At 38.2% G+C, this 13,920-nt stretch overlaps 1 protein-coding gene across 3 annotated transcripts in view; it reads left to right on the top strand.

Moving 5' to 3' along the window:
* CEP112 (centrosomal protein 112) overlaps window positions 1-13,920 on the top strand; it is a 147,909-nt gene that overhangs the window by 82,064 nt on the left and 51,925 nt on the right. For all 3 annotated transcript variants that reach the window (XM_065648055.1, XM_065648054.1, XM_065648056.1), the window contains one exon: window positions 9,572-9,802. In XM_065648055.1, the coding sequence (XP_065504127.1) occupies window positions 9,572-9,802 (231 nt within the window). The remainder of the gene's footprint in view (window positions 1-9,571; window positions 9,803-13,920) is intronic.

The raw sequence follows: 13,920 nt of genomic DNA, 5'->3' as shown, positions 1-13,920 counted from the left end.
GGAAGGCAATGTTTGTTTTGCTGTGCATGAGTTTCAAGGAGGTTTAGCAGAGACAGCCTTGCTATTCCTTTATAGCAATAGCCTTCGTTAATGTAGTAATTGGGCATGCATATGGGGAAAACTGAAATCTGTCTCAACAAATGCGTCAGATGCTATTTGTCAAAAATACCACCTCATGGTATTCAAGAAATAATCTCTCTAATAGTTCCCTGATCCTTGTGCTTCATGTTGGTAGAATTGTGGCACAGAGTCATGATTTCTTACTTTTACATAAGATTGTGTCCTTCAAAATAGTGATGCTTTCCAGAAAAGTAAAGCAGTAGATTCGAAAAGTCTGCAAATTGTGTCCTCTTAAAAGTCTGTGCTGCGTTGTACAGAAAGGAAACTGCTCCCTTTGCTCTGCCTCCACTCAACAGTTTCTGCTCCAAACATTGTCCCCTGCCAGATTATTCTGTTGGAGAGTAATACGTTGTTCCTGATCTCTTAATGCAATTTTGAGGTTGTTTTGGGTTTTGTTTTTTTGGAGGTGGGTAGTAAATATAAACAAGGATATGCATAAGTGGATATATTTAATGGGATATTTTACTGGTATTTCATAGAGCTTGCGTGTTTAGTATATATTCAGATTTTACATTTAAACTAAATATTTATTCAAGGTACAGTTCATTCAAAACATAAATAAGTCTGGAGAAATTCCTGCCCCAGAATGCAGTGGCCTGTTTGTCATTCAGAAAACGAAAGTGGCATCAACTGAATTCAAGGACAAACTGAGAAGGATGAAAAGGATAGAGATCAATGTAAAGGTGCCAGAGGAAGATGCTGAGCCAAAAATACTCTCAATTCCAAGAAAGAAATGTTATGCACATAGCTTTCCTTTATTTTGTACAGATCATCCTGTGACTGATCTTGGTTTTCTGAACTGGTAGCTGTGCAGCACGATGGTTTCAAAAGGTCTCTGAAGTCAGAGGAGCCACTGTCAAGATGATGGGAGCAGTGCAACCAGCACTTGAGGAGGATGAAGGTGCAGGGAGGGAGACTAGAAAAGGTGTCAGCTGTAGTGTGTACACAGAATATACAATAGGTACCAGCAGCTGATGCCTTTGACTCCAACCTAACACCTGGGCTGAAGAAAGAATTCCTTCTCTAGCACTTTCATCCTCAGATGGAGGTGACAACTTTATCTTTTTGATATAAGGATTGACGCTAAAGATAACCAACTAGACTATGCGTCTTCCAATTAGGAGTTGATATCAAAAAGGTCAAAGGCAAAAGTTGCACGTGTGTGTAATTCTGCATCTTATTTGTGTAACCAGCAAACGCACAGATAAGAATTTACCCCAACTCAGGGATTAACAGAAATACTGCAACCATTGTTAGCGCCTTGCAGAAATGAGGCTTCTTTCGAAAGTTAGAAGCTGATTATTTCTTTAAAGTCTAAACCTGTAAGTGACACAATTTTTATTTCTGAAGCTGCTGGATTTCAGGGTTTCTGTCCACACATATTGCCATTCAGGAGAGCGAGAATGAGGGCTTCATGCTTGGTTAAAGACTGTCATCTTCAATACAGCAGCATGACATCAGTAATGAGAGAGTTTCCTGGTGTATTAGGTTCTTCAGTAGAGCAGAATAGTACACACAGGCTGGTGCATTTAAGTCATCTTTAGTCATCGATCCGGAGAATAACAGCGTTGGGTTCCTGAGGTGGCTTCCTGCGATCGTGCTGGAGTTCTGAAAAATTTATGTTTTTCACCTTGGTTGATTAACAGGGCAGAGCTTGGACAGTAGCTTCAAGTCCCTCAACGTTCTGTTGAGGAGATGGTCATGACAAATGACCCAGGTGGGAGTTAGTGTCCAAAGTTTGCATTTCTACAAGTATTAACTTCAGAAATTGAAAATGGGAGATATCTTAGCATGAACAGCTTATAACTTAGGGGTTTTATCTGTATCTTGTCTTATGTTTATCCTGTCAAGTTTTGCAACTGATGCCATTTCTGTCATAATCACCATAGAACTCTTATGGGATGTGTGGGGTAAAATTTCTGGAATACTCAAAAATCGTATGTGTTTCAAGCAGTAACTTAAATGAATCCAAAAGAGAAGAGTGTGATGTTTTTAGGGGTGATGTTTTGGGGGGTGAGGTTGTTTTGGCTTTTTTCTTGACATCTTTTCATTAGTTGATGGGGCAAAGACATTTCTCGTAGACAATACAGCTTGTACGTCTTCTGGGGACAAATTAGGAATTCTAATATGTTTAATTTTGCTGCCTCATAGAGATGAATGTCTGTAGTAATCCTTAAATCTGTAATACATTGTGTCTGCATTTGAATCAGAATTACGTATCGTTCAGGAAATGCTTATGCTTTTAAGTTTAATATGTAGAAATAATATGCAGGAAAGTTCCTGTCCTTCCTTAAATGTCAGTACTATACCTTCAGAACAAGCTTTGCTCCAGTGTTATTTCAGAACTGAATATATCTTTAACATTCATCTGAAAGGAATATTTTCCTTTGACATCCTGAAACATTTTTTTTCGAAAAGGAAAACAGGGAAGATTAAACATGTGTTTGGTGTAACTTTCATCAGTCATTGTTAAGGGATAAATTGTTATGGTCTGTATGATGCAGCAAACCTGGTATTAGATACAGATTTTTATTTCTTTTTTAGCCACTCTATTTTATCTATATTCTGCTCTCACAAGTCATTTTAGGGATCACTGCATTAAGCAGGTATTTATGTATCTTTTTTTTTTTTTAACCTCCATCATATTTAAGTTACATTAATGCAGCTATGTAGATTGTTGGGTTCCCAGCTGAGTGTCTCCATTAAATTTCTTCATAGAAAGACAGAAGGAAATGAGTCCTCCCCCCAGTCCTTTCCAGGTAGCTCTCTTAGTCATCTTATTCAAATAATTTTGATTGTACAAAGGAAAATACAAATGTAAACATTTCTTTCATCACATAAAAAGAGAGGAGAAAGAAGGCTGGGTGTCTTAATTTTTGACTTACTTATCGATTTCAAAGCAAATACAGTAAATTGGGTCATAGGAAACTGTTCTGGATCTGTCTTGCAGGCCAAAGGGCCAAGTCTTTTCCAGTCTTAGAACTGTTAAATGGAAAATTTATTTACATTTATCTCAATTTCAAGTTGGTAAGTAATCCTTTCGCTCACCCATGCACTGTATTGTTTCGTTACACGTGTGGGCTTGAGCTTCTTCCCTTTGACTAAAAACCATTTTATTAGGAAGGCAGTGACAATAACCGACCAATATGAAGTTCTCCTTTCTAGCTGCTGTTAACTAAATTAGAATCAAATGGACTTATGTAAATGAAGAACTCAACATAAGCTTTGTTAATTTTGAGCTCTTTGTGGAGCAGTTCAAATGGATGTCTGATTTCCTTGCTTCCTCCCTCTTTTTTTTTCTTACAGCCCTGTAGTTTGTAGCTTAAGTCCCGTTTATATGAACATCAGACAGCTGACTGGCTTCTTTAAAAGTCCAGATCTATTTCAGTGCTCTCGTTTTGGAAAGAAAGATCAAAATTTCGGTTTCGCTGAATACCGTCTCAGAGAAATATTGAAAACTTGCTGCCCTTTTCTCGCATGTAGTCGTAGATGTGGAAACAAGAACGATGCTGATCCTTTCAGTGTAACTTTTCCTACCTGCGTCGTGCATCTCTCTGCCGGCCTGCAGAAATACATGGCAAAGTCAGTGAACAGTCTGGGGTTTCGGTTACCTATGGAAATGTTGCCTAAGTGTGTTTCTTTATAGGAATGACACGGATAAACTCTTTTCATTAATTTTATTGGAAATGGAGCTCAGGAGAAGGGAACTTCCCTTTAATGTTCTTCATGAGTCAACATTTCTGTCATGTTCCAGGAAAATGCTTCAGCTGTAGAACAAGAGTAGACAAGATAGAGCAAGTACATTACTCAGAAATAAAATTCAAAAGGTGCTGGACTGTTTTGGGGACTATGTTAAATGCAGGGGGAAGATGAAGAGCTTGCACAGCCCTGTGCTTTTGGGAACGTTTGATCAGTGCTCTTAGGAAGTGAGACCAACCTGTTGGTCAATGAACTGTTGTTTATTTTCACTTCATTTCACACCACTTCATTTATCTGCTCCATTAATTACCATATTTATGGGCCTATGTGTTCTTACCCAAAAGGCGTTTAAACTTGACAGTATAATAGACTGTGCTGTGAAAGCTAAATAGCTGTTTATTACTTATCCCTGTTAATTTGTGCTCTGCCACATCATTACCCATGCGATAATGTGTGTGACATTTACGGAAGTAGTTTTCTTTGCAAATAAATTCTATCTTTTTAAGGATTTGTAATAGTGACAAATTGATGATTTTACCAGTCAACAAGAAAAATGGGATAATAAATTCTTAACATATTTTAATTGAAATTGCCATGTTATAGAAAATATTTTCAATATAGTTGGTTAAAATTGAGATAATTGAGTTAATTCCAAAGCTTTATATAGAAAATGACATTAAAATCTTGAGTTACTAAATATTAATGACTTTAGCTAATTCAAAAGGCTTTTCAAGTATCAGTTTAGATTTTATATGTCTTCAGATTTAGACTGTAGCTGAAACAAAAAGAATGTTTTTTTTCAGCACTGCTGGGTACCCTTTCTATCACTGTCGTATGACAAAGGAGCCACCAGTGCCAGCTGGCTGAACTGGCCAGTGGAAATTCATCGGGCATGGGGAGGAGCAGAGGGATACTGGGACCAGTCTGGCTCAGTGGGATGCTTTGCGGCCAAAAAGATTGGCGAGCCAGTGGGACTGTGCCTGGCCCTTGGTACTGCATTTGGTTGCCTAATTCTTTTATCTCCTAAGGTTAAAAATCAGGGGGATAGTTCCCTAAAACCAGAATGAGATCACGTGTAGAACAGATTGTTGTGACTTGCTGAAACTGCAATATTAAGACTCATTAGTATAAACCTGTTTTCTCCTAAACACAAACCAGCATTCCACATCTTTGAAGTTCTTATAGCTATACTTTTTCTGAGCTTCGAGCTGCAAACAAATAATATTTGCTAACTTTTGTAGTATTCTTTTATGTTAGATGCGTTGCTTATTTTTGTGATGGTAGAAAAACTTCTATTATCTGTTTCTCAGCACTTTCTAAAGCTTTTTTTTATTAATAAGAAAGCTAAAGAAGTTCAGATTCCGACTTTCGACAGATAATCCCTTCTAAGGTATTTTACACTAAATATGTCCCCAGTTGCTGTGGTACTGGGATGGGATACTTGATCCACCTCTTCTGGGACGTTGCACTGATCACGGGTAAAAAGGGACTCATTGTCACCACTGAGTGTTTCTGCTTTGTTCCTTCTTTTCCTTTTAATTCTTCATCATCAAAGTGATATTTGTTTTTACCACAGACTTCCTTTCCCTTGACTGGACTGATCTCCTTTCAGAAATAATCCACCGCCCAATAACGAATGTTATCTATACCTCATCCGTCTCTGTCACATCACGCCGGGGTAACAAGACACAAAGAGACAAATGTCCCTTTCAGCAGGACTCAGCCGAAGGTTTCACAGAGCCCCTGTTCAAGCACGTGCTCTCATTTTAATGTTCTTCCAGGTGAGAAAACGCTGAGAAAGTGTCGGCACACGGAGGCAGGAACTGCTTGTCGGTGGCTCAAATAGGGCTCTTACTTATGGGCTGATATTTTAGGTTGTTATCCTAGAAAGGATCATTGTGATCACGTATTGTAACAGTCCGTGGAACTGGTTTTAGGGCGTTTTGTTGGGCTTTTTAAAATGTTACACGCGAGCAGTATTAAACACAGCTGAAGCCAAGTTAGCCCAATGCGGAAAACTTTTAAAAGTCAGTTTGAAGAGTTGTCATGATCCACTTGAGACGCGCTGTGGTCTTTACAAGTGATTCTTTTATTTCATCAGTAAAGAGCGGCGAAGGGTTATTGCAGCTTCATCTGCTGGGAGATCTTAGTCACTTACTGTAAAAACTGCTGAAGCAACACCTCGATGACTGAGTCTGAGCCTCAGGGAATAAGTTTAGAGTGGATTTGATCTTAACTCTGCATTGCCTTGTTTTTGTGAGGCCCTCAACGCTATTTGAAGCGAAATGCGGTGATGGGGTGGCTGTGGTTTGGTGTGTAATACGCCGAGAGTTACAGTGAGGTCCGTGTGTTCCGTCAGTGGGAGTGCAGAGATGTGGTCACGCTCCAGCCTCTCCCTCAGAAACTGCTCCAAGTAAATGCTTCATTGGGCTGAGGCAGGAACTCCTGAAAAATAAAGGAAATGTACCTTTTTTTTTTTTTTTTTTTAATTAGACTCTAGTCATTCGGTCCGTTTCTCATCTCTGTTGCATGTAACTGTAGCAGAGTTTCAGACATCAGCAACATATTTTAATTTAAGCTTTTTGCCAGCTTTATATTTTCTTATGCAATTTACTTTTTAAAATTAAGAGCACATGTTTTCCTTCCAAATAACATGCAGAACATTTATTGGCATTTTAAATAGGCCAAAGTGAGTGAGCAACCTTCTTTTTTTCTTTCAAGTCTATTTTTTCCCTAAAGGCAAATTGCTGTGGGCTTATGACCCACCCTTTTTATGACACTATTTCAGCACAGATATTCTTAGTTAGAATTCTAAGTTGTTCCTTTGAAACAGAAATAGAAATCACCATCTCAGCTGGCAGTTTCTTCAGCTATGGATTGTCATGTGCATACACGTACATACAACTGTGCCGTATGAATTTGTATGAAATCGCTACCCTGTCACACAGTTATATGTTTCTGGTTTTGTTCCATTTGGGGTATTCTAAGCTCATGTTTTCTTTCTATTTATTTTTCCTGCGTGTAGATTAATAGGCATTTTACAAAAGGCGTGCTTGTTTGGGCCATGCTGCTCTGGCCATCCTGTTGAACCACTACAAACTTCTGCGTTCTTTGGGAAAAAAAAGATATAAATCTCTTTGATTTCATTTACTTGTACCCATACGACCAAAATAACGACTATAATATTTTGATCCCCAAAAAAAGGCAGCAAGTAGCAATAAAATTTTGGACCTCTTATGTACTGTGAAGTTTTAATTTCTTATGTTTAAGCCGTATGTTTAGCACAAGAATAATTTGCTCTGATCGGGTGTGTAAGATGCGTATTTCTCACTGCAGCTCTTGTACCCAAGTTATTGTTTGGACTGTGCAAACATGGTTCACAAACATAGATTTGAGCAGCCAGGAAAAGAATTTTAAGAAACCAATACTAAGAAAGAGTATTCAGTTTTACAAACAACCCAAGCCTGCATTGTGCCTTCAGATCTCAGGCACGAGACGTGAGATTCTTTAATCGCATCTTTTGGTTGTTTTTTTTTTTTTCACAGAATCATTAAGAAAAGACAATTGCTCTTAAATTTTATATTTCATGAATTTTTCACAACCGAGAATTATGTCATCTTTTTTTTTCTTTTCCTAGTAGTGCCAATTTGCCTGCATTTAAGTCTAGCAATAGTTTATGAAACCTGGCATATGGAATAGCAGGATCTCAGTGATGGGAAGTTTGGGATTCATTTCCTTCAGCACTTTGAAGGTTCCCGTGTCACACACAGTTGTCTTGAGCAGCAAGTTGTTCGCTCCTAAGCTGCTTCTGCCAGGGACCTTGTTATGGGAAAAAATAATCTGGCTGTGAGAACTAGACTTATTTTCAAGTGATTGACAAGAACTGTGTCTGTGATCCCCAATATAAGCTTTTTCCAGTCACTTTGGGGAGATTAGATGTCTCTTAACATCATCTTACTAGCAGTGAAGTTGCTCCAAAAGAACTCCTTTAATCATATTAGTTTCGCTGCCATCACCCCGTCTTCAGATTCTTTCTTCTTTCCTAATAGAACCAAATCTGCTTTTGCCATCTATTAGGTCCAACGTGAATGCTCCTTTGCGTATTAATTACTGTTACTTTACCTATAACATTCACCCCACCATCTTTTGGCTCCCCGGTTTTGAATCTGAGGTTTGGAGCTGTTACATTTTCCATGTGGCGGTAGAAAACACTGTCTTGTGCTATTTGGTTTTCTAATGGCTTTGTGTAAGAATTATTGAATATAGAACAAAGTAAAGCAGAAAGACGTGACAGTTAACTCGAGAATTCACCCGGTCTCTGTTTTGGCTTGTAATATTATTTATGAATGAATCTTCCCTGTATTGTAAGAAGTTAGCCGTGGCTCCTTATCCTAAATATTTTATCAAAATTTTTAGGAATCTTCCGAGCAATCTAATATCTCATTTTCACTTATATGGGGCATGGCAGAAAGTTTCAGGAAGTTTTCTGGTTTAAAAAGGGAAGAAAAAAAAAAAGGAAAGTAGTAGTGGAGGAGGAATGAGCTCTCAGAAAGAACTCTCCCAGATAAGATAATTGTTACTATTCCATGCAGGACTTGCATTGGAATGGCTATTAAAAAGCCGAAATGCTACTACGTGTGTCAGTTTAGAACTCAGACCGGATCATCCTATAGAAATTGCAGCTCTATAGCATTTTTTTGGTTAAGTAAAAGCCAGTCGGGTTAACATTTTGTATGATCTGGAGGTGAAATTATTTTCCAAAAGAATTATAAAAGTATATTGTAGATTACAATTATACACTAAAATGAACTTTACATTTTAGTCTGTATAATTACGTACTGAAATGTACTTTACATTTTTAGTCTGTCTACAGATTTAAAAAAATAAATATGTAGAGGAAAAGATCGGGAAAGGAAGGAAAGGATCTAGTGCAGATTACACTATATGAAACATATGTTTGAGATAATGCTAATATAGCTGAAATATGCGGCCTGTGTTATGCTTCTGTATACAAAAGATGTGCTCATTCCATCTCTACACATACACACACAAAATTTTACCTTTGACATAGCAGGGAATAATGCCAGTGAGTAATTAAGAAAGCATGGAAGCAAAAGTCAGTGTTGTGATAAATTCCAAGATGGTTAAGATTATTTAATACGTGTTACAGCTGTGATAGTGGAAGGATGCAACCGAAGGTTGGAGGGGAGACAACATGTCTTTTATTATACCATGTAGTTCAAATAGTTTGCAAAAATAGGCAAACTTTCAAGCCTCCATTTTTCTCTCTCAGATCACAGTATTTATAACAATCTGTCTTGGGATATTAATGTGCAAGGCGATGTTTCTGATAGTCATTCGTTTCCCAACTGTGGTCAGAAATGAATGTTTCTGTTTCAAAGATTTGTAGTAATGTCGTTCTCCGAGACTGCAAAGAGATGGTTTAGCTGAACACAGTGTATTAAAAATGTCTGAAGAAGAGACATAAGAGTTGGAGAGAGATCAGTTCAGAGCTCTAGAAGCAGTAACTGGCATTCCAGGGCAATGGAATCTTTAAGTATAGGGTAATTTTTATCAGATTTTCTTAGCGAAACCTTTAATAAGCTTGAACTGAGGGGTAGAAAATCCTTCAAGTTTGCTTCCTACCCCAGCTAACAGCCTGTCTGAGAAAAATCGAGTGGGTTTTGTTTAGTGTTATATACATATATATATATATATATAGTGTTTTTTATTGCTTTGTTCTCGATTTCAGGTGATCTGTGACATGGAGAACCAAATCCACCAGCTGCGGGATGAGCTGGTGCAGGTGAAGGCGCAGCGGAAGCAGCAGCTGCTGGAGCTGCGGCGTCAGTGGGAAGAGGAGAAGCAGCGGGCGGCCCGGGACCACGAGGCGGTGGTGAAGAAGCTGAAGGCGGAGGCAGAAAAAATGACGTTAGACCTGAAAAAGATCCATGCGGCGGAAGCAGAGAAGGCCTTGGACAAGGTAAGAGGATCGCGTGGGGGCCGCAGCGTGGCAAGAAGGGGAACAGTCGCCCCAAAAGTCAGATAAGGAAAGGTTTACTGAGGAAAAATGTTTAGGGCTTGCTAGAATTGAAAAAAACCAGATGTATGGTGTAGATCTGGCTTTGGATAACACGATCACGGCACAGGAAGGCTAATCACTTCTGCTTTGCTGGAATAGAGTAGAAAGGGCGGTTCTGTCTAACCAAGCTTTTTCTCCTTTAAAAAGAGAGAAAGTTCTTAAGGGGGAAAAAGTTCAGGCTAAAACTGCAAGGAAATTGGGTCTAGTTGCTAACAATGGCTGGTCTGCTTTTGCCTGTGAGCAAGGACTCTGTGAAAGGCTTGAAAATAGAAATTAATGTTTCAGATCCATCAAGGCTTCCCTCCCCACCCTGTTCACTGGGGTCACTGCCGGCGCATCAGCGCTTGCTGAGCATCCCCGTGTCTCAAATTCAAGTATTTCACCGTGTTGGGGATGATACAAGCGAAAACATGTGAGTTTTATTTCTAAAGCTAAACTAAAAAAACCCTACTTAATATTTATGGTAGATGCTGTGTGTATATGTAAGCAGATAGTTGTTGAAGTATCTTTTATATGCCTTAATGTAACAAATCATACATTTTATTGCAAAGTGATGTACAGTGGCACAAATTAACAGTCTGCATATACTGTTTGAACAGCCTTTGTGAAAAGTGACATTTCATTTACCTGCGTCGGGTTCTTGGTCTGTAATTTTAAACAGCATTGGGAGGATTATGTTGGAAATCAGCCAGCCTGAAGCCATTAAAATGGCTGTGATCAACAATTCAGAATCTTTTCTGAATGTAAGGAAAGCTCCGCTTGGCATAATTATTTAAAGCCAAGGTCACAGAAAGTATTTAAACCTTTGAAATTCATCATTAAAGGATTAATTTTAACTCAGGAAGACATTGTCATTTTTGCTTAAAAATGGAATTTGAATCTCAATTCTTTTCTTTCTTTGATCTTTTTTTACATGTGTAGGATAGCAAAAGAAAAGTTAACTTCTTTACATCCTCAAATTAAAGTTACAAATAATCCTTCACAGGGCAATGTCTTTAATAGTCTTGAATTATCATTTCTGTCAGAAACATTATTTTTTTAATTTGTCGGATTTTTTCTGTTTTTCAAAAAAAATTGCTAATTTTAAGCTATATTAACTGCTATTGAATTTTTTTTATTTAACCTACTTCCCTATTTTTACCTCTAATCAGAATTGTTGGATAAAAGATAGGAGGGGAAAAACAGTATCTCTGTTGGAAAGTCTTTCACATGTGAAAATACTTTGCATTACCTTCAAATCTTCATTTACCATTCTGCTTTGTTTCTGTCTTCCAAATGCAGAGCTGTGGAAATTTGCCACAAAGTCCAAAAGTCAAAGTAGCTCAGAGGGCAAACTCCACTGAAAAGTTACAGTTTCAGCTCAGTTCAAGTCTTGATCCTATTAAAGTCCACAGAACTTTGATGAAGGAGATTTTATCCAAGGGGAAAAAGGAGGAAAAAAAAAAAGCATCTTAATTGCAGCACGAGTCTTGAAACTTGTTTTTAAAAGTTGTTTTATTTTTCTAGCAAATCTCATTACATCGAAAATTGGGACAATATGGGAGAAAAATTTGTCCTCTGAATCTACTTTTTTCTGCCAATTCTGTAAAGATTGCTCAAAAATCCAAGGGGAAGCAGAATTTCACTGGTTAGGTTTGGAACATCTGAGTGTCCACATTTTCTGAAGGTCAGTCCATTCCCAAGGATCTCATTCCTCTGGGGTCTCTTTCGTGAGTGATTCTGGTTTCTGTGTGGATTGCGTTGTGTCATGATGGACTGTTGTTCACGTGAACATGATGAAATACAGAAGAAATGGCTAAAACTTGAGTGAAAAGAAATATTGACGTGAAAATGGGTAGAAGGAGAGATAGGACTCGCATGGTGTTCCTCCCCATACCGGAGGAGAGCGAGGAACCGTTTTTATTGCAAGTCCACTGGACGTTGAAATATTTGGTATTTGTAGACAGCTTTTCAATATTTAGGGATACATAATTTACTGAGATCTTTAATTTTCTGTTGCTTAAAAATCTCAACTTTAAAGACAATACATTGTTTATTGTAATACTTCATTTGATTCATTTTGTTAGTGATTACAGCATACAATGCCAGAATGTTGCTCAATAAATGTAGCACGGTAATGTTTTTGAGCCTGTGATTCTAAAAGCAAATATCTTTTGACAGTTATTGCGTCTCCCAGTCAGTAGGGAAGGGTAAGTGTGAAAATATTTAACAGGTCGCCAAATGGCACCGTGTAACCTGCACTATAGGGAAAATATTAGAACACAAAACCACTATATCAGGTGAGGATGATGAATTTCAATGTCCTTAAGGTCAGATAAGCCACGCTGGACATAAGTCAGACAAAACCTCATAGCATAGAGAATTTGAAATTTTGAATCATGTTCTTCTGACTTCAGTACTTTCATAATATCTGTTATCTAACATAAAAATGACCTGAGCATATCTCCAAATTATCTCTTGTCTATTAGTTAAAGAATCTTAAATATCGTTTCAGAACACTTGTATTCAATCATAATGATTTTGACTTACCTTTAAAGCATAGATTTAATTTGCCTACATTTCATTATAGCAAAAGATTCTAGCATTTTCTGATGTGATGGTAGTTTGTGGGTTTTTTTTTTAATTTGGAGTCATACCTCATTATGATGACATGAAACATAAACTGTTTAACAAATAAACATATTGGAGATACATAGGACTGTAATTAGGTTCCGCTAATGACTAATTTTGGTGGGGGGACAGGTGTGTTATAGGTTGCATGAGCACCAGCCAGCCAGGTCTAACGGGCTGTGCGAAGCTCTGAGCGTTGTCAGGTTTGCCAGAAATTGCAAAACGCAGGAGACAAACTGCATTTCTAAGCGCGTGCAGATGTGAAGCTTGGCTGCCACGACTGTTTGCAACATTCAGCTGTGGTATTTTCTTGGCACGGCGAATGCACGTTCAGAAAGCCTGAGCCCAGCAGATCAGTCGACATGCGAACAATGCTCAAAGGAAGCAACCTTGGAGCACGGAAAATACCTCTTAAAAAGCTCTCTTTGAGCAGCACACATGAGTAAATTGGAGGGGTTTTTGCCTTTCTAAATAATTTTCAACATTTAGCTTTTCATTGCTTTCCACATTTAAATAGATATGTTGACTCACCCCGTTAAATCTTTATGCAGGTTCCAGGAACACTTAATTCTTTTTCAGTGCTGCTTTTCTTGTGGAGAAGTAATTTACATTTTTGTGTATTGACTGTACTGAGCGCATATGACAGTTGATTACAGGATAAAGCTGTAGTCAAAAAAAAGAGTTAAGCACTTCAATTTCTGGACTTCAGTTCTTCTGATTTCAGTCCAGTTGTGAAATGGTTCATATTTTGGAGCGATGGGACCCCAAGCTGGCCTGCAACCTGGCCAGAGCCCTGCGAATCCTGCTTGGAGGGTGTAGCAGTTAGTTGTACTCTGAGATTTCTGTTATTTTAAATAAAAAGTGACATTTGCAATGTTTTCTAGTCTATACCAGTTACAATCACTCCGCCTGTGTCTGGTGGGAAGTCCACGTAAAACTAAAATGCCCAGGAAATTCAAAGTTAAGGTTAAAATTTAAAAATATATAAATCAGTTAAGTATTTTACTCGGTGTGAGTGCTTCCCTAAAAAAGAATAACTATTTTATATATAAGTTATATTGTAATATAATGTTTTTGCAACGAGGCCTTCTTCAAAAATCTGCAGTGTCCTGCAATTGGATGCTTAATTTTTGAACAACTTCTACTTGCAAATAAGTTTGCAAATAAGGTCCTGATAATGTGCCCTAGAGAGTGTTCCGGTCCTTCCTTTGTCATCAGGCTTTGTGATGCTGGATGAATTCCCCAGCCAGTGCAGCCCCGGGGTGCGGTCCAGGTGGACCAGCTCGCTGGGCATCCTTTCGTATGGCACGCGGAGGAGTATCTTTAATTCACAATATCTGTTCTGGCACTGTTGCCAGTGCTCATTGAGATGATGTCATACTGCTCAGCACTGGCGAAGAAACAGGAGA

Source organism: Caloenas nicobarica, chromosome 18 (genome assembly GCF_036013445.1).
Source record: "Caloenas nicobarica isolate bCalNic1 chromosome 18, bCalNic1.hap1, whole genome shotgun sequence".
NCBI lineage: Eukaryota > Metazoa > Chordata > Aves > Columbiformes > Columbidae > Caloenas > Caloenas nicobarica.
Note: the sequence above shows the minus strand (reverse complement) of the source record. Positions and strands in the feature narration are given on the sequence as shown.